The 25,058-nt window shown below is 33.6% G+C and overlaps 4 protein-coding genes across 5 annotated transcripts; 3 read left to right on the top strand and 1 right to left on the bottom strand.

The window, feature by feature from the left end:
• Window positions 1–789: 789 nt before the first annotated feature.
• Window positions 790–2,722, top strand: rps26l (ribosomal protein S26, like). Its single transcript, XM_051111470.1, has 4 exons — window positions 790–888; window positions 2,085–2,262; window positions 2,360–2,490; window positions 2,623–2,722. The coding sequence occupies exons 1-4, from the start codon at window positions 886–888 to the stop codon at window positions 2,656–2,658; spliced, it is 348 nt and encodes a 115-aa protein (XP_050967427.1). The 5' UTR covers window positions 790–885; the 3' UTR covers window positions 2,659–2,722.
• A 4,127-nt stretch (window positions 2,723–6,849) lies between these two features.
• On the top strand, window positions 6,850–10,379 carry rplp2 (ribosomal protein, large P2). Its single transcript, XM_051113013.1, has 5 exons — window positions 6,850–6,955; window positions 8,245–8,368; window positions 8,625–8,673; window positions 8,781–8,882; window positions 10,248–10,379. Exons 2-5 carry the CDS (start codon window positions 8,246–8,248, stop codon window positions 10,322–10,324), a joined length of 351 nt encoding a protein of 116 aa, XP_050968970.1. The 5' UTR covers window positions 6,850–6,955; window position 8,245; the 3' UTR covers window positions 10,325–10,379.
• A 150-nt stretch (window positions 10,380–10,529) lies between these two features.
• On the top strand, window positions 10,530–15,253 carry LOC127167158 (uncharacterized). 2 transcript variants are annotated; one of them, XM_051113012.1, is made up of 5 exons: window positions 10,530–11,162; window positions 12,933–13,206; window positions 14,027–14,159; window positions 14,281–14,403; window positions 14,594–15,253. In XM_051113012.1, the coding sequence occupies exons 2-5, from the start codon at window positions 13,005–13,007 to the stop codon at window positions 15,069–15,071; spliced, it is 936 nt and encodes a 311-aa protein (XP_050968969.1). In that variant the 5' UTR covers window positions 10,530–11,162; window positions 12,933–13,004; the 3' UTR covers window positions 15,072–15,253. The 2 variants fall into 2 exon arrangements, with proteins under 2 accessions (XP_050968969.1, XP_050968967.1); XM_051113010.1 differs by having other exon boundaries at window positions 12,910–13,206; window positions 14,594–15,251.
• Window positions 15,254–15,581: 328 nt separating this feature from the next.
• LOC127167157 (uncharacterized) lies at window positions 15,582–19,487 on the bottom strand. The gene is made up of 5 exons (XM_051113009.1): window positions 19,368–19,487; window positions 18,034–18,853; window positions 17,806–17,943; window positions 16,382–16,452; window positions 15,582–16,242 (listed from the first exon to the last, which is right to left on the bottom strand). The coding sequence occupies exons 1-5, from the start codon at window positions 19,377–19,379 to the stop codon at window positions 15,907–15,909; spliced, it is 1,377 nt and encodes a 458-aa protein (XP_050968966.1). The 5' UTR covers window positions 19,380–19,487; the 3' UTR covers window positions 15,582–15,906.
• Window positions 19,488–25,058: the final 5,571 nt, after the last annotated feature.

The raw sequence follows: 25,058 nt of genomic DNA, 5'->3' as shown, positions 1-25,058 counted from the left end.
TTATTATTATTATACTAAACATAAACCCCTTGATTTTTATTTTATTTTATATGATAATTTTTTTTTATTCACAAACAAAAACATTGCAAATAGTTCCCCATTCTATCCCTTTGTTAAAATTAAATTAAACACTCTTCTAAAATATCTTCATCTTATAAGGAATAAAAACCCCTTAAGAAATATTAGGAAAGTATTTAAAGAAAATCTACATATTTAGATGCTTTCCTTGTGTATGATCGTTTGAATCTCCTTGTAATGTCTGTAATGTAATCAATCTGTTAAGAGGTTTTTAATTAATTTTTTTATTTTTATTTTACATTTTTTGGAACGAATTTATTTTTTAAAAATGTTAATTTATTTAATTTTTATAATATAATTATATAAATAAATATTTAAATATTTATTTCACATTTTTTGGAACGAATTTTTTTTTTTTAAAATAATTTATTTAAATTATTTATATAACTATATAAATAAATAAATATTTAAATATTTATTATTCCTTTTGGACTTCTGCCTAATTGACCCTTATTATAATTATTTTTAATACATTTTATTTTGTGTAAACAAATTGTTTAGTCTGTAGTTCACATGACTACGTGACTTTTACGTTGCCTTCGCCATCATCTCTTACATGTACCACTAACAGATATCCTTCCGCAGTAAACTAGTTCCTTATTATGAATAAATTAGCCCCCGTGTCATATAGGAATTGATATACTTAAATGGTATAATATATCCCATACCTCTATTAAATATTTACGTATACGTTTGCATCACACTAGAGATGTATTTTTCTCGTTCGATGGACTTTTGTTGTGTAGCTGAGAACGATTTTACTTCCGGTTCTCCTTTTCCGGTCCTCTTTCCTGCCTCCGTTTCAAGATGGTGAGTCTCGAGTTTTCGCGATTGATCCTTGAATGTCTTTTAGTATACGAAATCTCTGTTATACACTCAAGAAAATGATGTGATCACTAAGTATAGTTAGTAACGTATTTGATGTTATTAAGTGCGGGCCACTATATCGAATTATTAGGCAGTTTTAGTAAGAAGTTTGTGAAGATGGCTAGCATGTGCTGCCTCTGCTATGGCACGCGGCATGGGCTGGCCCGCTAATCTGTGTATATGAAGCAAAATACTGTCCTTTTATGTTTATTATCGCTGTTAGTTGTTCGATGTAAGGATGCTGGATGTGTTATAGTCGTTATGTTGCGTTTATATCATGAGGCCCCATCCTGTCATAGTGTTCGAGTGTAAACTGAGCTGACATCAAGATCGATGCAGAATCTAACTTGGCTCTGTAGTATCGCATATAGTTAATAAATTATTTAAACGTTGATAATTTTGGTGCTTTTGGCCAATTAATAATTTTTATTGGTGCAAAAAGATACACATTTTATGTGTCTGTTTTTTTGGAAATATAAATAAGTAATAAAACATTCCTGATATCGAAATATCAGGAAATCCCCATTTTTAAACAAAAAAAGTTCAATTAAAATTAAATATGATTTCTGTAAGTGGTTGTTCTTTAAATAAATGTATTATTTATTTTTTTGACATTAAAAAATGTACTTATTTTACTTATTATTGTTGTTATTATTATTTCTAATTTCCAAAAGCTATTTAGAAAAGTAAAATAAAAATATATATTGACTTTTGAAAGTGGTTCCCATAGAAATGGAATTCTTGGAAATATAATTTTTTTGAAATGTGTAATTCTCATTACTATGGAAACCACATGCAGATTTTTAATTTTAGAATTTTTGAAAATTACGTTTTTTTTTTATTTCCATAATTACAATGCAAACCGCATACAACATTTATTCAACATTTAATTTTTTTATTTTTTATTTAATAGGTTTTGGAAAAAAAAAAATCTGAAAATTAAAAATAATAATCTAAATGTAATTTTATCATAAGCAAGAAATTGCTCTCCCGGAAAGGAATTTGTATAAAAATTAAACTATTACTTACAAACAACTGAAAAATTCCTAAAAAAAAAAATTGGTTAATAGCTGTAGGGTGTTAATTGATTTATGATCCATACTCTTAATTTTTAAAGTGTTTTTATTTTTCATTGACAGACTAAGAAGAGAAGGAACAACGGACGTGCGAAGAAGGGCCGTGGTCATGTCCAGCCCATCCGCTGCACCAACTGTGCCCGCTGTGTTCCCAAGGACAAGGCCATCAAGAAGTTTGTCATCAGGAACATCGTGGAGGCTGCCGCTGTGAGGGACATCTCAGAAGCTAGTGTGTTTGACTGTAAGTGACTGCTTTAACTACCAAAACATAGTTAAAAATGTGTCCTATTCCATATAATTGAATTGTTTTTCATATTCCTATTCCTCCTCCTACATAGCTTACGTATTGCCCAAGCTGTACGTGAAGCTGCATTACTGTGTCAGCTGTGCCATCCACAGCAAGGTGGTGAGAAACAGATCCCGGGAGGCCCGCAAGGACCGAACACCACCTCCACGCTTCAGGCCTAGTGTATGTACACTCAAATTTTGTTGCAGGCTAATCAATAATAATTAGTAGGGTTAAAGTTCATGCATTGTATTATTTTTTTTATACTTGGTGTTTATCTGCATCTCAGCATTTTCTTTTGTCTTTTTCTTGCAGGGTGCTGCACCCAGAGCTCCTGCAAAGCCCATGTGAAGCAAATCAACTGTCACATTCTGTGCATTTTTATGCATAAAAATTAAAAAAATATCTAAAACAGGTTCTGGGGCTTCATTGTTTTTATTATTGCTGCATGATGGTTTGAGTGTGTTTGTTAATGCTGTGTGGTTTGACTTTGGAGCTCTGTCAAGTTTTATTCTAAATCTTTCTCTGTTATTATATTAGGTGAACATATGCCCAAAATTATTTTATATCAAGAAATTTAAGCCATAATATTAATTGAATTAGTATTAGCAGACAGTGTTACAGCCACATTTTATTTATTTTTTTGTAACACTTATAATAATAGTACATTTTTCCATTTTTCAGCATTTATCTGAAATAAAAAGCTTTTGTTAACATTATATACTACCATTCAAAATCTTGAAGTCAGTAGATATGTGACCCTGGACCTCAACACCAGTCTTAAGTCGCTGGGGTATATTTGTAGCAATAGCCAAAAATACATTGTATGGGTCAAAATAATTGATTTTTCTTTTATGCAAAAAATAATTAGGGTATTAAATAAAGATCATGTTCCATGAAGATATTTTGTAAAATTCCTACTGTAAATATATGAAAACTTACTATTTGATTAGCAATATTTATTTAGATTTTTTTGCACCCTCAGATTCCATATATCAAATTCCATATATCAAATATCTCGGCCAAATATTGTCCTATCCTAACAAACCATACATCAGTGGAAAGCTTATTTTTTCAGATTTCAGATGTTGTATAACACTCAGTTTTGAAAAATTGGCCCTTATGACTGGTTTTGTGGTCCAGGGTCATATAAAAAATTTTGTTTTGGAAAGAAATAAGAGGAATTAGTACTTTTATTGCTTTAAATTAATCAAAAGTGATGACAAAGACAATGTTACAAAATATTTCTGATTTAGCAGCAAATCAGAATATTAAAATAACTTCTGAAGGATCATGTGACTGGAGTAATAATGCTAGAAAATTCAGCTTTGAAATTACAGGAATCTATTACATTTTAAAATGTATTCAAATAGAAAACAGTTATTTTAAATAGTAAAAATATTTCAAAATTTTACTGTTTTTGCTGTACTTTGGATCGAATAAATGCAAAAGTAAAATAATTAATTAACCTGTTCCATATACAGAATTAGTTTAAAATAAGTAATGTAAGTAAAGAAATATTAAGTAAAGAACTTACAGAATAAATAAGATGAAATTATTCTTACTCTTATGAATAAGTTTTTTAAAAGAAATGTTAAAGCAGCGTTTTTTTTGTTAGCATAATGTAGCACTATTGTGCTTATTTGCCATCTGTTACTGTAGGATTTTGAAAAGCGCTGAGTGTCGCTAAGTCCCAGTGATCTCCTTAGTGAGGTGTGAGTTCATAATCAGTCTGCCGTACTCAGTCAGACACGCACAGCAGCCTTGACGGGGACAATGGAAATTAACCAACTCAATTAAAATGGCTACAGTAAATTAATTAGTTTCATTCAAATCATCCTTTGTATTTTCTCAAACTTCAGGTTTTAAAAAGAGCCTGAAAACTAATTAAGCTCCAGCCAATTCAATTACTTCAGGCTTTATTCTTCGCCTGCGCCCAGGGAAGACCAACAAAAGAAGACGCGCTGGGAAGAGGCCTGTCTCCACAAGTTGGAAACTTCATTACAAAAGCAATTTCCAAAGGCCTGACTTTTGGAGCGCATTAAGCAGGATGGCAGAAGGTGACGGAGCCGTGGAGGAGCGGGAGATGGAGACACAAGAGATAAACAGTGACGAGGAAGCCCTCCTCCATTTTGGCAAATACAGCGAGGCAAGGGCCGCAGTGCCGTGGGAGCAACGTACATTCAAAGAGAAGGTGCTCTACCACGTTGATCGGATCTTCCTGAGTTTTCTTGCACTGTTTTTGCTGGTAATCTTTGGACATTTCCTGTATAAGATATGGTATGTGACCAGCTGGAGGAAAATCTGGGAGTTTATTCTGGAAACTGTGTCGTACCTCTTTATACAAGAGCAGGATGAAGAGCTAATAGAACTGTAGATGTTTCCTACATCAAGATGGAACTGGACCTGAATCCAATTCTAAAGCCCTTTTAATAAACTATAGAAAATACCTGCACAAACCTGTTTAATAATCTGAGTCAGTGTTTGTGATAGCTGTGTTTGCCATTGTTTCTGTCAATAAAAAGCTTCAGTATCTATTAATTTTGTGTTCTTTTAATGTGGTTATGACAAGACCTGTTTGTTTTACTTTAAATAGGTGCTGTTCTAATATTTGGCTATGATGTAATGCCATGAATGACCTTTACAAGATCATTGCTCCTGCCATGTACACAAAAAAGGTCTCATTCTTTTTATTCTTGCCTTGATGTAATTAATTAAACATTAGAAAGTTCTTGTGTATCAAGGTCAGAACTAAATGGGTGTTAAGGCCATTAAATGCAGTGTTGGGGAGTAACTAATTACATGTAACGGAATTACGTAATTTAATTACAAAATGAATGTAATTGTAATTAGTTACAGTTACTGAGAAAAAATGTGTAATTAAATTACAGTTACTTTTGAAAAATGCCAGTGATTAAAAGGGGATTACATCTGAATTTTTTTCACACACCCACCCCCACTTACAGATTTAATTGACTTTTCATAAATTGCATTGACTGCTCTAAAATGAGACACCGATGTTTCAGGAGTTTAGGACACAGAATAGGACACATGCTTATTCGATAACTGTTTTATTTCCTATTTGGGTTTATGCATAAGCTTTATTTTTTAAGATTGTTTTTTCCAAGGCATAGTTAGATGCTAGTGTCTTCTGTCATAACTATGCAAACATTTGATTTCAAACCCAGTTTCATAGCTATTCAACTATTTCTTGTTATGATGTTATTTATGTCATGATCTTGTTATGACATATAGAGCGGTGACCCGAGTTCGGAGACCTCTCCTCCCAGCTCTTTCCTGTCATCTCTCTACTGTCCTATCACTAGAAAAGGCATAAAAAGCCCCCCCCCAAAAAAGTAAAAAAAATAAAAAGTCTGAATTTGTGGTGGCTGTGCTTTAAATTAAATTATTACACAGCTCAGGCTCATTCGGGGCAACTTAAGTCAGTGCTATATGCTTGATAATTTTTCTTGGCAGAAGTTTTGTGTTTGGTTAGCTAATAAAATATTAAAGCTTAATTCAGCATTATGTGGACAATTTCTTAATTTTGTCATCCTGGTATCGTGGACATGCTCTGTTGTTTCATACAAACGCAGCTGTTGCCATTTTTTTTTCTTTTTTTTTTTGTACATTGTAATGGATTATAAGATAACTAACACACTAGTGCTACTACTTAATTATTCATGTGGTGAAATGTTGTGTAAGAAAACTGGTATGACTGCACTGTATCCCTAAAATATCTAGTTTGAACTTGCCGTTTGCTAGCAACTGATTTCTTCATTGGAGCTTTGCGTTATATATTTCAAATATTTCAACTCAGATCAGTGTTTGGTGTCTAATAATTTTGCCACGAAACAACTAAATAATCTATCAAGCAGCTGTGTAATAAGTGAGGTAATGTCCATTCAGCCAGTTGTTATTGCAAAGTCTGAATGTATATTATCCCTTACTTATTATAATCTTAATTCAAGTGATAAAGGATTTTGAAAGTCTGACAGTAATCAGTGTTGAGTGCTACTGTAAGGTTAACTCTGCCTGGTTTAAATGTTTCAAAAGTTAACATTTACTTTAAAAAGTAATCAAAAAGTTACACTACTTATTACATTATAAATCAAGTAACTTGTAATCTGTAACCTATTACATTTCTAAAGTAACCTTCCCAACACTGATTAAATGGCACCGAAACGACAAATAACAATAATTCAACTACTTTTTAAGGCTTTTAAGGCTATTGTTCATACAATATTTTAACATCTCTTTACTGACTATATGAGGTGTTGTTTAATGTGTGGACGATAGCAAAATTGGAGGGGATTTAGATTAAAAAATATACATTTAAAATAGAAATGTGGTAAAACCACAATATGATGATGGCATACATGGGTGACGTTGTGAAAAAAAAAAAAACGTAAAAATGCCTAAAATCAACAAATATTGCTCTTTACCATGGCTGTCACACTCATTTGACAGGACGCCATAAACGAGGAAAAAATAGTAGCCAATCAACGTTCGCCATTTTGACAGCGCGCACCATGCAGCCAATCAGATCATCGCATACTGCGACATTCTTCAGCTATTTCCCTCTACTCGTCCTCTCTTTTCCGGAATTGCAGCGTGACCGACGTTTCGTGTCTTTCGCAGACTTAAAGTACGTTTTTATAAACATTTTATCAGTAAATCTTACTTTCACGTATCGTTTATATGTTGAAGGTGTTAAAGTATGTTTAAGTAGTATTTGGAATTAAAACTCAACTGTATTTCCCCTTCTGTAAGCACACGCTTGTCAAGTGATACAGCCATAACGTTACTCCATTTTGTTTCCTTGCGCTCCAGAATAGAAATATGGCAGAATGTAATTATAATTAATAATACGTCGTGAAGGGCTAAAAATGTTCTGTTTATTTGAATTACGTTTTTAAATGTAAAAGCCTCTAACCCTAAACAAAGCATGTATTAAACGCTTGATAAACCTAACGTTATTCAGCTGAATGACACTTCACTTTATGAAGTTTAGTCCCAGACACATCTGGCATTGAGGGTTACTTTCCATCTCTGTTACAGTACAGATGATTTTTATAATTTATTAAATATCTTAGGTTAAAATATATGTTTTTTTCTGTGTAATTTAATACCTTTTTTCCAAAAATATAGTATGTAGTAAGTGAGATCTAATTTAGAGCGTCTTGACATTTTTTTTAGGCATTGGAGATGCTTTTGTTATATTATAATATAAATATAAAAAAAAAAATGCACTATCAGTCGAAAGTTTTTAATCAGTAAGATTTTTTAGTTTTTAAAGAAGCCTCTTCTGCTCACCATGCCTGCATTTATTTAATACAAAGTACAGCAAAAACAGTAAAATTTTGAAATATTTGTGTTATTTAAAATAACAGTTTTCTATTTGAATATATTTTAAAATGTAATTTATTCCTGTGATTTCAAAGCTGAATTTTTAGCATCATTACTCCAGTCACATGATCCTTAAGAAATCTTTCTAATATTCTGATTTTGCTGCTAAAAAAAAAAAAAAAAAAAAAAAAACAAACAAGCAGCAAATCTTGAACAGCAAATTAGCATTTTAAATTATTTCAGAAGAATCACTTGACACTGAAGACTGGAGTAATGATGCTAAAAGTTTAGCTTTGATCACAGGAATAAATTACATATTAAAATAGAAAGCAGTTATTTTAAATAGTACAAATATTTAAAAATTGTACTTTTTTGTTGTACTTTGGATCAAATAAATGCAGGCTTTGGGGAGCAGAAGAGACTTCTTTAAAAAACATTGTTTAAAATGTATTTAATACTTTTTTTGTTTATATATTTTATATATATCTATTTTTATATATGTGGTGAGAATTCTTTTTTAGATCATATGAATAGAAGATAGCTATGAACGAGCCTATTAACCAGTAATATTTATAACTTCTTTTCTAGAATGCGTTACGTGGCCGCTTACCTGTTGGCTGTTCTGGGTGGCAACAGCAACCCATCCGCCAAGGACATCAAGAACATCCTGGGTAGTGTTGGAATCGAGGCCGATGATGAGCGTCTTAACAAGGTGGATCCTAGTTTGAATTTTTTAAACAAGTGTTTTATAATTACAAGTGTTTTTAATGGGTTTTGCAACCCTTATCACATTAAATACATTTCTTGGGTATAGTCTACTATTAGTTATTATAAGGAATTCGATACAGTTCTGGTGGTTTTGCACATGCAACTCTGTTGCCCTTATTTTCTTGTTCTTAATCAGTAAGATAAATGCTCACTAAATCCCCAGATTAGTCAATGCTGCTGTTTTTGTTGTTACTCAACAGGTCATCAGTGAACTGAATGGCAAAGACATCAATGAAGTCATGAATGCCGGTAAGGCTGCATTGCATTTGCTGTTTGACCTACATAATATTTAGATCATGTGAGTTATGAGTATTTCATGAGTCTTGCTTTGTTGTTTTACTTTTATTTTTCCACAGGCCTCTCTAAGTTAGCCTCCGTTCCAGCGGGTGGTGCAGTGGCGGTTTCAGCTGCTGCTGCTGGTGGCGGTGGGGCCGCTCCTGCTGGGGAAGCACCTGCAGGTGGGTAGTTTAATTAACTTAAAGAAGAAATCCACTTCCAAAACAAAGATTCACATATAATGTACTCACCCCCTTGTCCTCCAAGATGTTCATGTCTTTCTTTCCTTAGTTGTAAAGACATATTTTTTTGAGGAAAACATCTCAGCATTTTTCTTCATATAATGGACTTCTATGGTGCCCCGAGTTTGAACTTCCAAAATGCAGTTTAAATGCGGCTTCAAACAATCTCAAATGCGGTTGTAAACAATCCCAGCCGAGAAAGAAGATTCTTGTCTAGTGAAACGATTGCTTATTGTCATTTAAAAAATACATTTTAAATACTTTTTATTCTCAAACGCTCGTCTTGCTAAGCTCTCGTTGAACTCTGTGTATTGTGGCTCAAGACAGTTAGGGTATGTCGAAAAACTCCAATCATATTTTCTCCCTCAACTTCAAAAATCATTTCAAAATCATCCTACATCGCTGCAAAAGTACCAACCCAGTGTTTGCAAAGTGAACATGCAAAGAAGATCAAACACCCTTAACAAAAAAGGTAAAACAGCGATGTAGGATGATTTTGAAGTTGAGGGAGAACATGAGATGGGAGTTTTTCGACATACCCTAACTGTCATGAACCGGAACAAAAACAGTCCAGGCAGAGTAAGACAAGACGAGCGTTTGGCATTAAGAAGTATATAAACTGTATTATTTTTATGAAAATAACCGATGGTTACACTACATAAGACCCTTCTTCCTTGGCTGGGATCATGTACAACCACATTTGGGATCATTTGAAGCCGCATTTAAACTGCATTTTGGAAGTTCAAAATCGGGGCACCATATCAGTCTATTATATGAAGAAAATTTTTTTCCTCAAAAAACATAATTTCTTTATGACTGAAGAAAGAAAGACATGACAAGGGGGTGAGTACATTATATGTGAATCTTTGTTTTGGAAGTGGACTTCTCCTTTAATGTACTTAACCTGACGTAAAATAACTAATACTAAAACCAAATCAAAACTTAATTATTAATTAATTAATTAAATTTTAACTAGAATAAAAACAAATCATAAAAATAAAAACTAATAAAACTATATTAGTATCTTAACGATAAAAAAATAACACTGCACTTCCTTGTACAATTTGTATATCTGTTTCCTTGTGTGAATGATCTGTTTTTCAGTAGTAGATGAACGTCTTCCATTACACACTAATTGGTTTGTAATGGATCTGATCGGATCGTAACATTCCTGCCTTTTTCCCTCTTGCTGAATTGCAACAGTCCAAACTTTAATTACAGAGAGGCTGATCTGGTTCACTGATAAAATACTTTGTGGTTGAGGTCAGAAATAACCAGGAAGCTTTGTGCATGTTTACTTTTCAGCGGAAGAGAAAAAGGAAGAGAAGAAAGAAGAATCCGAGGAGTCTGATGAAGACATGGGCTTTGGCCTCTTTGATTAATCTTTCTTTTGTACCTGTAAAAATACAATAAAAAAGAAAAACGTTTGTGTTTAAAGCTGCCTTTTGGTTATTTGTCTGCAAACTGGTAAATTTGAATATTTTTTTTAATAGGTCAACTCTGCCTTGTCTTTAGGCATATACGGTTCATGGTTGTATTTTTTGTAATCTCTTGAAGGTGCAAAATGTTATGGGACAACTGGTAACGTTTAAAAAAATAAAGTCACGTTGTAAACAACTGTAAATCCACAGTTGTGAAATATGAAGGCATTCTGCAACAGAATTCACAATTAAGAAAAAAATCATAGTCAGAATTACTTTGAATTGTTTTACTTTATGAAACTGGTCTTCAATAATGCTTTTTGAAAATTCTTTGGTAAAAAAATGTTTCAAATTTCCTACTCCACTTGTTGAGCTAATTGTCATGTCATAAATAAGCAAACCATGATCATTTAAAGCTGTCTCTGCACATTAAACTGGGATAAGAGAATAAATATTAAATCAGCCTTTGGAGGAAGGTGACTTTTCTAAAATAAGAAAACATGTTGCTTACAGAAGGTTTGAAAATCACAATGAGTGCCTGGCAAAAGCCTTTGAGCATGTGTTGGGCAGAAGTCAGTTGCATTATTACAGCCATCAATCATCACTGGTGTATAAAAATAGGTGCAGGTGGCAAAATAGCATAAACTGGCAATGCCCTGTCATGCTGACTGGCCGCTGTCACCGTCTCTCTAAAATAAGCTTGAGCACAATTCACTGCTCAGAGAAAATCAGGGTTTCAGTAGAGCTTCTGCTGTTCTCTTCTCCCTCCCTAGACTTGAAAGATGTTATGAACTATTATGTAAGTAAATTTCTTTACTTTCACTTTCTCAACTTTTTTGAAGTTAACTGAGATTAACTGGTGGTGGTTGTATAGGAAATACGAAGAGCAGCTGTACTTTTTAGAGGGCACTACTGTCTGCACTTGTAATAGGTGCCATTTAAAAGAAACATTTAGGCATATAGTTCTGTAAAATACATGTTAACATAATGTATGTAATGTAATAATCAGGGTTTATGGTTTTAATAAAGTGGGGAAACCTAAGATAGGTGTCTAATGCCATTTCATGCATTATTTACACTACTGTTAAAGAGTTGGATTCTCATGCTAAAAATGAGTTTTGGAAAGTTTTTTGGAGTATGGCCCTGTATAACATCATAAAGGATGTATGGGCACTTCTCCCAGAAAAGTGTGTACACACATCAACCAGAGCAAGAGCACACCTATCAAATGGCTTCATTTAGGTTACGGAAGTCGCCGCGATTGGATTCTGGTTCGAATAACCTATATATTGCTGGATCTGATCTTTGTTTTTTATTTTAGATACATGCTGATCTTTGGATCTTTTTATTCATCTAGAAGAAAAAAATTAATAATTAATAATAATAAAATGTTACTTAAATAGCAAATCAGCATATTAGAATGATTTCTGAAGGTTGAGTAATGATGTTGAAAATTTGGCTGATCCGAATATTTGAAAATATAAAATATTTGAAAATATATTCAAATAGGAAACAGTTATTTTAAATAGTAAAAATATTTAAAAATGTTACTGTCTTTGCTGTACTTCGGATCAAATAAATGCAGGCTTGGTGAGCACAAAAGATTTCTTAAAAAAATCTTACTGTTCAAAAACTTTTGACAGGTAGTGTATGTCGATGTCACAGTTTGCAGAGGACCGCTACGCAAAAGCTGCGCGTATTCCTGACTCTTTAGCTCTGCCCACGGCCCTGCACAATAATTACAATTTTTATTTTTGGGTGAGCTGTCCCTTTAAGATTTGAATATTTTATTTTGTCAGTCCTTATAAAAGACAACATGCTTGCTACAATGACATAAACTCCAGCTATTTCAAGGTTTTTAACATCATTGGACGTTGTTGTAAAAACACTTGTTGGATTTGTGGTCAGACGAAGTCTGAGCATTGAAAAATATGCAACTAAGACTATTCAATAAACTGCTCCGTTTTTATCATCATCACTTCATCTGCTTCTGCTCTTCACTGGCTTTACTCGGTAGACTTCTTGGCTGATAGACGACTACACTGTAAAAAACTATTTGTTGATTCAACTTAAAATAATTTGTTACCCAGCTGCCTTAAAATTTTAAGTTCAGTCAACTCAAAAAAGTTTAGTCAACTTGAAATGTTAAGTTGTACTAAGTGACAACTTAGATATTTGAGTTCATTCATTTTAAAATTTTAAGGCAGCTGGGTAACAAGCCCAGTTTTTAAGTTTAACAAACCAAATTGTTTGTTTAGTCAACTCAAATATCTACATTTTCACTTAGTACAACTTAAGTTGACTAAACTTGTTTGAGTTTACTGAACTTAACATTTGAAGTCTCCAGGGTAACAAATTATTTTAAGTTGACTCAAGAAATTGTGTTTTTTGTTTTTCTTTTACAGTGTATAAAATACAGTTTTGGGTACAAAAACAAAAAACAAAAAAACAAAACAAAAAAACACTAGTTTTGGGTACCAGACAAGACTTGTTGTTAACAGGATTTGGGTATTAGACTACTTTGCTGACTAGTGTTCTGTTACCAGACAAAACAGGTATTTTCTGACAGGATCTGGCGTCTGGGCCTGGATATGATATTTCTGGCATGGAGTGATCTTAACACAATCCTCAGGAACTGAAGATGAATAGAAAACAAGAGGTCAGACAAAATGAGATAAATGAAGAAGAAGAGAAAAGGTGGGACAAAGTAGAGCCTTCTGAAGAGATAAAAACAGATACAGAGTTACCGGAGGAGTACTATCATGGGCTTGAGGATCTACCCTGGAACCTGAACTCACTGGAGCAGTTACTGTACATCAGCCTGCCAACATGGATACAAAGAGGTGAGTAGCCCAATATACATAATCAATCCAGATTTAGTGCACTTCTGACTTTAGTTAATGACACTCTCAGTATTCACTGGTGATTCTGGGGTTAGGAAAACCTTGCATCTGAGCTTTATGAGGGCCAGCGGGCAGCCCTCCATCACTTTTACCCTCATTACGCCCCTTATATCCCACCTGCTCTACAGAAGGATCATGCCGGGCAAATGTTTCCACGGTACAAGTTGTTCATGACTTGTGAAATAAGTATGACAAACACTGTCTAGTGATATATAGGCTTGAAAAGTACTTAATGAAGTCAAAACGCAGTATCACAGCAGTAGAACAGCCAATCAGCATATTCGAATGATTTCTGAAGGATCATGTCACTCTATTAGACTGGAGTAATGATGCTGAAAATTCAGCTTTTGCATCACAGGAATAAATTACATTTTAAAGTATATCAACATAGAAAACTGGCATTTTAAAATGTAATAATGTTTTATAATTTTACAGATTTTATTGTATATTTTGATCTAGAATGCAGCCTTTCATTGCAAAGTCATTGCAAAGATGCCCCAGAATCATTATTTTTGAGAAAAGCTATATAGCAGCATTTGTTTGCAGATTACACTTGGTTTGATATTATTTATTAAAATAATATTGAACACTAAAGTGTGACTTAACTGTATGAATCCTTTTTGGGGCAGCTGTACTACATCCAGTCTGATGCACAGTAATTAAACAGTAATATAATAATTATTATAATTATACTTTGACACATTGCTTTCATGTTTGCACTGTACTATACGTGTAAAAATGCACAAATCTCTCTCTTTAGCTTTGCTTTGCAACTTAGCTGAGCAGTTTGGCATCTGGACTTTTCATAACAACATCCTGCCGTGTCGTCTCATATCTTACACCCTACTGCCGTACACTCTGCCTGCTACAGCTGTCATCTCATTCATCTATAGGTCAGATCTTTAGCCTAAATCTGTTGCTCATGTCTCTCATTTCTGTCTTATCAGTACATGAGATACAAAGACAAAATATGTAAGCACCTATGTTTTTTCCATGTGTTTGGACACCAAACAGATTTCTGTACTGGGTGAAGAAAATTCCCCACAAGGTTCTGAACACATGCAAGGAATTCAAACAGGAAGTGATCGCACATCTGCGATTAGTCTTTGCGCACTTAAGAGGACTTCTGTCGAACAGGTAAAACTAGTAGAACAAAGTTTTACCTACATGATTGACCTAATCAACACGAAATGACACTGGCGACCCATTTAACTTCCATTATGTGACATTTTTTCTGAATTTTTGAATTTTTTAAATATGTGAATGCATATTTAGATTGTAGATTTTAACCTTATTGCCATTATTAGATGTTCCTGAATTTTTTCAGATCCCTGCTTTTGCAAGTTCCAGCTTTGCTCCCCACACTTGCTCTGTTTCTTGCACCCTGGTCCTGTTTCGCATCTCTTCCTTTTGCTTTCCTTCCCTGTTCCTCTTTTCCTTTACTTTCTCTTGCTTTGCGTTTTCTGCCACGCCGTCTCTCCACTTCAACATCAAATAACCAGCCGGAGTGCAGGAGCCAGACTCAGCCTCTCTGGTCTAGACAACGATCTCTCTTCTGCTTCCAGCTGACCGGATCCGGTGGCTTCTGCAAGAAGTCAGATAACATACTGACAGATGCAGAGCCACTATCTTCTGCCTTTCTCCTGCAGCTCAACTTAGAGTTAGAAATGGACAGCCATCCTGAACCACGACAGTTTCAGAAGGACACACCAGATTGTGAGGGAAGTTTATTACTAAACACAGAAGTAGATGAGAATCTATCTTCTCCTTTTATTTCTTACATGGATGTACAAGAGGAAGACTGAATGACTGTATTATATTGCAAATTTATTGCAAAAGAAATAAAAACGAGAAATGTTGCTTTGGGAATGAACTGAAAATAAGTACTAAAATTACTAAAACAAAAGCTACATAGAAATAATAAAAACGAAAAAAGAAAATGACAAGCACATAATGACAGAATTACTAAATGTTTAGTAAAAATGTAATAATGTGCCACAGTGATATTCTGTTTTCTGTATGTAACACTGTTATAATCTAATAAATGCATTATCAAGTTTGATTTGGACAGACTGAATATATCAAAACAACAAACTGTACAAAATAAATCTCAGTTTAAAAAAATGAGTGATTTTGTGGTCCAGGGTCACATATGACTATATGGCTATAATAATATAGATTTTTTTGTCATTCATATATTTTATATAAATATTTAAAGTAACAATAAATATTTTTAAATAAAAAAATTGCATAATTTTAACTTCATTTTAAAATAAAATAAATTAAATAGACAACAATTAAATATATTTAATATTTCAGTATGTATATGCCTGCATATACAGTTACAACATATGTAATATATATATATATATGCCTAGTAAGTAAAGCTTATAAATTTGAATTACAATATATAGATATAAAAATGAATGATGTAAATAAAAAAATGAATGCAGTTGTGCAAATACATAATAATTTGTTAACATTAAATTAACATTCATATTTCTCTTACTTCATTCAGGGTTTTTTAACTACGTGTGTTTTGAACAAATCTTATAAAAATCCTTCATTATGGTTTGTTTTGTTGCTACATTTCAAAGGTAAATCACGCAGTAAAACTATGTCAGCTAGAAGCTCGAGCTTCTACAAGCTTATAAATTCTTGCTCAGAGTTCTGTTTTCTCCGATCCTCTGCATTAAAGTCAAAGAAATGCGGATGGCTGTCGCTCATGTGAGTGAAGCGATCTTGGAGATACTGGTTCCCGAAGCCCATGATTTGGCCTGTGGCTTGGCGGTGCAAATTAGCCACTCTGGCTGTGAAGTCCAGAGTGAAGGCGAACTTCACCAGTTCCGGTGCCACAACAGGCAGCTGGGTTTTCTTGTTGGGAACTTCTGACTGCACATATTGATCAGCCATTTGCTGGAAGAGTCCATAGGTGATTCCGTCCAGATAAGTGGTCACGGTGTTGTTCTTTTTCAGCTGGGTGGGGAAGGAGATCAGAAAACATTAGTAATCAAAAGAAAATTGGTCCTTTAAATTACACATTGCAAGGAATGGCAATACTTGGCAATACATCTGCAATACTAATAAAATTTCAAAAGAAAAGATGCACACTTACCTTGTCTTGTATTATGTCTCCTTCATGTTTTATGAGTTCTATGATTCTCTCGATAATCTCTTTTTGTGAGACTAATTGGAGAAATATAAGAAAAAATAGCAAATGTTATAAAAAAAGCAACAAGAAAATCACAACTTTCATGGTCACTATGAATTGTTCTCCTTTGTGTTCCACAGAAAAAATAACAGCATGTGGTTTTGGAACAACATAAGTAACTATAGAACACAAGTAATTATAGAATTTCTGTAGAATTACAGAATTTCTTTAAATAATTAGTAAACTAAAAGTATTTTTGTCTTCCGTGGTCACTATCAATTGTTCTCCTTTGTGTTCCATAGAACAAATAACAGTGTAGGCTTTGGAACAACATCAGTAAGAGCAAATAATTATAGAATTTCTACAGCATTATAGAATTTCTTTAAATAATTAGTAAATACAAATAATTTTTGTCTTTCATGATCACTATGAATTGCTCTCATTTGTGTTCCACAGAAAAATTAACAGCATATGTTTTTGGAACAACATGAGAATGAGCAAATAATTATAGAATTTCTATAGAATTTCTTTAAATAATCAGTAAATGAAAACAATTTTTGTCTTTCATGGTCACAATGAATTGTTCTCCTTTGTGTTCCACAGAAAAAAATAACAGCATATGGTTTTGGAACAACATGAGCAGATAGTTTTAGAATTTCTATAGAATTATAGATTTTCTTTAAATAATTAGTAAATACAAATAATTTTTTGTCTTTCAGGGTCATTATGAATTGTTCTCCTTTGTATTCCACAGAAAAAAAAACAGCATAGGCTTTGGAACAACATGGGTATGAGCAAATATTTATAGAATTTCTATAGAATTATAGAATTTCTTTAAATAATTAGTAAATACAAATAATTTTTGTCTTTCATGGTCACTATGAATTGTTCTCCTTTGTGTTCCACAGAAAAAAAACAACATGGAACAACATGAGAATGAGCAAATAATTGTAGAATTTCTTTAAATAATTAGTAAATGCTTTAAATTTGCATAAGCTTTATTGCTTAAGTGATTTCACTGAACAATTAAAAAAATACATCAAATTCAGTCGTTTCAAACTTGTATCTCTGGTAGAACACAAAAGAAGATATTTTGAAGAATGTCAGTAATCAATCAGTATTGGAATAGAGACTTTTTTCAAAATATCTTCTTTTATGTTTCACCAAAGGAAGTGTTTGTAACAAGATGGCGGTGAGTACATGATAAAATCATTTTCATTTTTGTAGTGAACTTTCCTTTTACACTCATCCCTGTTCTGCTGTCTTGAGTAATTCAGAAAGTGAGACACAACTAGCCGAAACCTGTACTGGTTTGTGGCGTTCTGTCTATGTAATATGTAACCCAACTGTTTTGCATCATTCAAATAGTCTATTATAATAACACCCACCATTTACACCATTCTGGTCTGTTCGTTGATAAGTGGCATTGTCATCGGCTGGACTGTCTTTCACCTCATGCACAATTTTCTCCAGTTCCTCTGACATTTTCTCATAGTATGAGGTAGTGGATTCCACAATCTCAACAGCTGAAAAAAAAATCAAACCTTTTTTCAACATTTTTTCAAATGCATACTTAATAAAGTTGCACATACGTGGAGAAAATCTGAGATACATACATTTTTCATTAGACATATCTCCACTTCGCCTCCATTTTAATGATCTCCTGTGAAACGTTTTCTTTTTCGAAGATTTCGAACGCCGCAGGTTGATATCGCCTTTTGATAAGGGATCAGCTAAAGGCAAACAAGAGATCTCGGGTGTTGAGGATTGGGAAAGAGGTAGCTGTTCTTTGGTTCTCTGATGGTCTTGTTCCTTTTCACTGTTTCCTTTGGAAAACCAGTTCAAGAAACTCTTCCACACAGTGGGTTTCTTTGTCTTCTTGCCTTCTTTGTCCTTCTTTTCCACTGTAGAAGTTTCCACATTTTCTAGCACATCTCCATCAGCAAACACACTCGTTTCATGGGGCAAAGCATCACTGCTTTGCCCACCTTCCTCCTTGCCCTTATCCAAACGTAGCAACCACTTCTTGGGTTTGCTATTGGACTTTTGAGACACATTCGAGCCATCGTTGCGACGTAGACTCCCTTTAACTCTCCACATTTTGGGTTTCTTCTCAGACGCCGTTTCTTTTTTGTCCGGTTGTGGTTCAACGACGGGCTGGTAACTTATGTCCTCATCTGAGAAGGACGCTTGCGAAGTCAAGTTCAGAGATGTATCGCTGGAATGTTTGCGATCTCTCGTCTTCCGCTCTGTGACTGGGACCCATTTACGTGCTCTTTGCTCATGTCTCAACGGACTTTGAGTTCCATCGTTAAGGCTGAGACTTCGCTTCACATACACCTCCAGCAGCCGTTTGGTATCCTTTTCTCCCACTGACAGCAGCTGAGGGGCGCGCTGTGTATTCTGCTCATACGGAATAGACGCCATGCTGTCATACTGCAAAAAAATACATCAACATTTCTATTAGTGGTTGACAAATACGTTTTTTTTAATCTCTAGCGCTGATATAAACACGCAATATCCCAGAACTGCAAAATAACACTTATTTTACAAACTGTTTGAATATATTATTGACTAATTAAAACAGAAAACAGAAAAAGTAAATAATCTGCTGACAAGCTACTCATCCAATGCTAAAAATCAGACAAAAGTCATTCGATTAATCGCTACATTGTACTGTAGGCGGAAAGTCACCATTAATTTCGTATCAAATCCACTTTTGTGTTCCTCGGAAGAATATAAAATTATACCGATTTAAGTGATTTTCTCCACATAACATAAAGAAGAGGAATTTGAATTTTTACGGAAACTATTCCTTTAAGAAGGGTCGACCATGGTAACTGCACGCATCTATTCAGCCTAGCAGCGAAAACACAAACTCAAGACATCACAAGACGAACTTTACTTGAATGTATTGAAATTTTCAAGTAAACCATTGATTTTGTCTTACTGTTTCTCGCATTCCTCGATCCCAGTCTACTATCCAGTCGCGACCGACTGTTTATGCAAAGTCTTTGAGGAACCTTGGACGTGTAGGCAACGTTAAAGACGCCCATTTGTTTTAAAGAAGCACCTATCAGGAGGCGCTGCAACTGGGGTTGACGTCATCCAGGTAGTCCGGGAAAAGGCTTGTCAGGTGATGTTTACGGTTTCGCCGTCGTTTGCTCTTCATGTTAAAACAAATAAGGAAATGGCTCCAGAAAATAATTTAAAATGAAACTAATTCCCAGGTAATTTGAATAGAAGTAGTTAAAACCGAGTCGTGCAGTAAAAATTATTCATTTGTCTTTCCCAAGTCATGAGTTTGGCTTAAATGTATGTGACACGAAGAAGAAATTGCATCATTCTGTAGCCAGTAAACATTTTACTGTAGTCTCTGATGGATGACATGTACAGCAAACTGTTTATGAGACCAAGAAATTCCCGTGCTTTAAATTTTGCAGAGGTAAAAGTTAAGACATGGAAAGTCTGATGCGTAATGAAAATGAAATTAAGTCAAGACAAGCTGTGCAAAAATTCAGGTGTTGCAAAATAAAGAAGTGTTCAGGGAATGATATTTTTGCTTTTTGTAATGAGTAATTCATATTAAGGAATGCAGACAAAATCAGCAAAATAAAGATGTCATACATTGGCAATATTTAAAGATATAGGAGATTTAAAAATATTTATCCATCAGTAACAATTTGGACTAATGCTGTAGGACACGTCACTTGACTATAAATGTTACTAACCTCAATACATTGTCATATGTTTTTGCATTAAAATGAGGCAGGGGAAATCCATTTAAAGTCAAACCAGTTTGTCAGCTGAGTTCTTTTGTTATGTTAGGGCTGCTTTTAACCAAAAAAGGACATTAGATCTCTTTACTTTCACTATTTACCTGGTTTTATTATTATAGAAATGTATATAGTTAGGTACTAATTATTCATATTTACTGCATTCACAGTAGCCATCTGAGTGCATTTATGCAAATACAATAATGCACAAATACATAACTGCAAAAACAACCACTTTTAAATTACATTTACATCCTTAGCAGACACTTTCTTCAAACTTCAAAACATGCTGTGGGAGTGCACAGATCTCGATGATGACGAGAGTATCAAGGTGATTGCTTTTACTTTGTATACAGTATCAATACAGACAGTGTAGGTGTACATTACAGCGGTATATAGTAAAATGATGACAGATACTGTTTTTCATAGCATATCATATACAGTACTTCCTGTATGGCTTACATATGCCATATCCTGTAAAGATACAGTGCCATTCTGTCTTGATTTATTTTTCTGCATACACATATACATCTATTTTCATATATGTAAGATGAATTATGTAATGCATCTCTGGTGTATTTTCTCTGTGGTCCATTTACACTAAACAGTTCAATATTATGGCCACTAGAGGTCATCTGAAGGATGTGTGGGGGAAGACCTTGGCTGCTGCTTTACTAAAATCATATAGACAGTTTCCTGGAAGACAGATGATTGACTTTTCACCTTGTTTTTACTGACGCCTGCATTACTGCACGCACATTCAAAGCCTTTCAGTTTTGGAAATATGTCTTACCTCATACACATAATTTAGGGCAAGATGGCTTGTTACTCACAGGCACAGTGATTGCGACACTGTAATCAATCAGCAAGTCAGGTCTGGCTTTCAAGTGTTGTTCGTGGGAAATGCACCATGCATAACCAACAACACTGTATAAGGAAGTTCCTCTTTTCATATTATTTGCAAAGGTGTGATTTTGATTCATGACTAATGACTAATGACTAATGTGCTGTGCTTTCATTTCTTGTAGAGTGCTTTTATTTTTAGAACTTTATTTCCTTTGAAATGTCCCTTATTGAAACAAACAGATATAATATAAAATAAGCATTTTTTTTTTTTTTTTTAATATGACAATCTATTTGAAGGAAGAACGTGAAAACTCTTGTCATTTTGGCCTTCAAGTGAGGAATGGTCCCCTCAAACTAAATGGAGTGTGAATGCAAACAGAAAAGCACATTTTTTCTCATTATTCTGCACACAGTGCATTTGTGATTTGAAGGTTTCAGTGTCCAGGCAAGGACTTGTGGGGACATAAAGAAGATAAAGTATCTCCTTCATGGTTAACAATGCACAGCTGGCAGGACGCTCACCTTCCAAACACACATATGTTCTTAGACAGATGATTAATGTTTGCTGCATTTTGCTTCTAAAAATACACATGCTTACTGGTGTTTTTCTTTAAACTCATCTGTAATGAAGTAGTCTTTTTAAGCTAAACATGCTACTGTATAGACTGAATCTGTTTCTTTGATACACTTTAATGATGCAAACATTAACACTAAACATAAACGCTAAATATTATTCAAAATCTTTGAAGACTGTGTTTGTGTGTAGCTGTAAAATTATATGGGTAATTAAGGATAAAATTAACATGAATGCATAAAGGAAAGCGCATTTCCCATTTATTTTATGTTTTAGTCATGCATTTTTAATTTTTAAAATGATAAATCTCTTCACATGCATAAAATGTGATCTTACTTCAGATCACTCAACCATGAGAGTGTCTTCATAGTAATATAATAATATTTATTTTATTCTGAACTTTACTCCAGTTATTAGTCCATCATGTGACCATTTTGAATTATTGAGTAAGACCAAAACATCATGTAAATAATGAATGAAGAGGGTGTAACAAAGCTGGGTAATAGAGAGTCAGAGGGACAGACGTAAAGCAACAGGGGAAATCCCTCATGGGATGAGTAACATTCATTACCTGTTTTACAGCTCAACTGAGATGAGAGGAAAAGAGAACCTGCACATTCAACACTTAACACAGGTCATGTCAGATAATTTTACAGCAATCTAGATCGTGACTGGGTGATCAACCTCGTCTGAAGGAGTTAACGTATTTCTCAAGATTTCAGAATAAGCTACCAGTAATATTACGACATATGTAGCATATCTCGAATATTAAAATAAAATAAATAAAATAAAATATACACTACCGTTCAAAAGTTTGGGGTCAGTACATTTTTCTTTCTTTCTTTTTTTTTTTTTTTTTAAGAAATTAATACTTTTATTCACCAAGGATGTATTAAGTTAATAATTAAAAGTTTATTAAAAGTTAATAATAAATAATTTACATTGTTATAAAATATTTATATTTTGAATAAACACTGTACTTTTTAAACTTGTTATTCATGAAAGAATCCTGAAAAAAAAAAATCACAGGTTCCAAAAAATATTTGGCAGCACAACTGTTGATATTATCCAACATTGATCATTCTAATAATAAATCCACATATTAGAATGATTTCTGAAGGATCATGTGACACTTAAGACTGGAGTAACAGCTGATAAAAATTCAGCTTTTCATCACAGGAATAAATTCTATTTTAAAGTATGTTAAAATAAAAAACATTATTTTATATTGTAAAAACATTTTGCAATATTACTGTTTTTTTTTCTATATTTTTAATCAAATAAATGCAGCCTTGATGAGCATAAGAGACTTCTTTAAAGACTATTACAAGTCTTACTGACCCCACGGTAGTGTATATGAAAAGGTGTATATTTTGTATGCTAATTGAAGTAGAATGGGTGTGGCTCAACTTTATTTACTTTTCATATTTCAAAATGACTTTGAGCTTTGCCTGAGAATCCGTGCGAATACTGACGCATTTGTGGGCTGTCTTGAAACACGTTGTACTCTACAGGGCATCATATTAAATCCAGTACACTTCAATTTAAATCGGAGCTTATGACTGAACTGTAGGTGACGCTAGTAGTGAAAGACGGTGTATTGTTAAAGAACCAAACAAAAACCCTTGTATTGATTAAAAGTAGTTTGCTTATAATTACAGATGCAAACTGTTAAATGTCTTTTATTACAGAAAATGCGTATTGGTAGGCCTATCTTAAAACGATTTTACAAAGCTTTGTACACAAACCTTGCTTAAAGGATTAGTTCACTTCCAGAATGAAAATTTCCTGATAATTTACTCGCCCCCATGTCATCCAAAATCACATCTTTCTTTCTTTAGTCAAAAAGAATTTAAGGTTTTTGAGGAAAACATTCCAGGATTTTTCTCCATATAGTGGACTTCAATGGTGGCCAAAGGTCCAAATTGCAGTTTCAATGCCGCTTCAAAAAGCTCTACGTGATTTCAGTGAAGAAATAAAGGTCTTATCTAGTGAAACGATCTGTCATTTTCCAAAACAATACAAATTTAGATACTTTTTAACCACAAATGCTCGTCTTGCACTAGCTCGACCTCACGCATTATGTAATAATGCACGCGTGACTCATCGCAGAGCTAGTGCAAGACAAGCATTTGTGATAAAAAAGCATATAAATAAATATCCAATTTTTAAAGAAAATGACCGATCATTTTGCTAAGTAAGAGCCTTATTCCATGGCTGGGATCATGTAGAGCCCTTTGCAGCTGCATTGAAACTGCAGTTTGGACCTTTAACCCCCTAATCCCCATTAAACTCCACTATATGGAGAAAAATCCTGGAATGTTTTCCCCAAAAAACTTAATTTCTTTGCGACTGAAGAAAGAAAAACATGAACTTGGATGACATGAGAGTGAGTAAATTAAAAGGAAATTTTAATTCCAGAAGTGAACTTCTGCTTTAATTTTAAGATGGACATCACTGAAAATAATGATAAATTGCAGTTCATAAGTGAATCAAGTGTTGATTCAGTAACCACTTTGAATTTGTTTAGTAAGTGATTTGACAGAATGATTTAAACTGATTCGGACTTAACTGGCATTGCTGTTTGTTAGTTTTTTTTTTTTATGCAGTTTGCATAATACTATAATATATAAGTGCTATAATACAATAACAAACATGTTGTGGTAAACTTTTATTTGTTAATACTAACTGTTGTTAGGCTTTAGGCCACATACTTGGTGATTTTTTTTAGACCACCTACTTGGTGATCAAATTTTCTGTAAACAGGTTTTATGATGATGACCCTTTTTGTCAAGTCATTTTGATTATAAGCATTATGAGTCAAAGAACTACTGAAAGTAGTGATGTCTGAGTGAGTAAGTTATTTACTGTGTGATTACTCATTGAATATGAATAGTGGGCAGTATCCAGGTGACAGGGTGATCAGCCAAGTGATGTGGAAGTAACACTTCCTCTCATCTGATTTTTTCCCCTGTATATTACCAATGAACTGAAACTATCCTCCATACTGAAATCAAACTTTTGTCTCCTTTTGTCAATGTTAGATTGTGTTATCTCAGAAGAATTACATATACTAAGAATTACACTACATATTAGTGGTTTACACAATATTTTGTAGTATACTGTCAATTTTTTTTTTTCCACAAAATTGTTTTAAACTGTTTTTTGCTGTGCTTTTAAGACGTCTCTGTAAATGCCCTCTTTGCATGTGAAATAAGTAACAGAGCTTCTTTCCTACTTTGGAATCCATATAGGCATACATTATGTTTGTTGTATGTAAGTTAATTAAAATACATTCACATATATTGTACAGTAATTCAAATATTTAAAGATCAAATCTCATTATATGACCGTTAGAAATATAAAAATTCCATTTACATTACATTAATCTGAATTCAGTAGAGAGCTCCTGCAGTAAAGATCACACTTCACATATAAGGTCATC

Source organism: Labeo rohita, chromosome 6 (assembly GCF_022985175.1).
Source record: "Labeo rohita strain BAU-BD-2019 chromosome 6, IGBB_LRoh.1.0, whole genome shotgun sequence".
NCBI classification, from domain to species: domain Eukaryota; kingdom Metazoa; phylum Chordata; class Actinopteri; order Cypriniformes; family Cyprinidae; genus Labeo; species Labeo rohita.
The sequence above is the reverse complement of the archived record's forward strand: the minus strand, read 5'-3'. Positions and strand labels throughout refer to the sequence as shown.

Coding starts and splice junctions, on each gene's coding strand:
- rps26l (XM_051111470.1), top strand. Junction 2,263..2,359: donor AGAAGCTAGTGTGTTTGACT/GTAAGTGACTGC, acceptor CCTCCTACATAG/CTTACGTATTGCCCAAGCTG. Junction 2,491..2,622: donor CTCCACGCTTCAGGCCTAGT/GTATGTACACTC, acceptor TTTTTCTTGCAG/GGTGCTGCACCCAGAGCTCC.
- rplp2 (XM_051113013.1), top strand. CDS start 8,246: ATGCGTTACGTGGCCGCTTACCTGTTGGCTGTTCTGGGTGGCAACAGC. Junction 8,369..8,624: donor ATGATGAGCGTCTTAACAAG/GTGGATCCTAGT, acceptor GTTACTCAACAG/GTCATCAGTGAACTGAATGG. Junction 8,674..8,780: donor CAATGAAGTCATGAATGCCG/GTAAGGCTGCAT, acceptor ATTTTTCCACAG/GCCTCTCTAAGTTAGCCTCC.
- LOC127167158 (XM_051113012.1), top strand. CDS start 13,005: ATGAATAGAAAACAAGAGGTCAGACAAAATGAGATAAATGAAGAAGAA. Junction 14,160..14,280: donor GTCATCTCATTCATCTATAG/GTCAGATCTTTA, acceptor GACACCAAACAG/ATTTCTGTACTGGGTGAAGA. Junction 14,404..14,593: donor AGAGGACTTCTGTCGAACAG/GTAAAACTAGTA, acceptor GAATTTTTTCAG/ATCCCTGCTTTTGCAAGTTC.
- LOC127167157 (XM_051113009.1), bottom strand. Junction 17,944..18,033: donor AGATATGTCTAATGAAAAAT/GTATGTATCTCA, acceptor TTTTTTTTTCAG/CTGTTGAGATTGTGGAATCC. Junction 16,243..16,381: donor GAGACATAATACAAGACAAG/GTAAGTGTGCAT, acceptor TTCCCCACCCAG/CTGAAAAAGAACAACACCGT.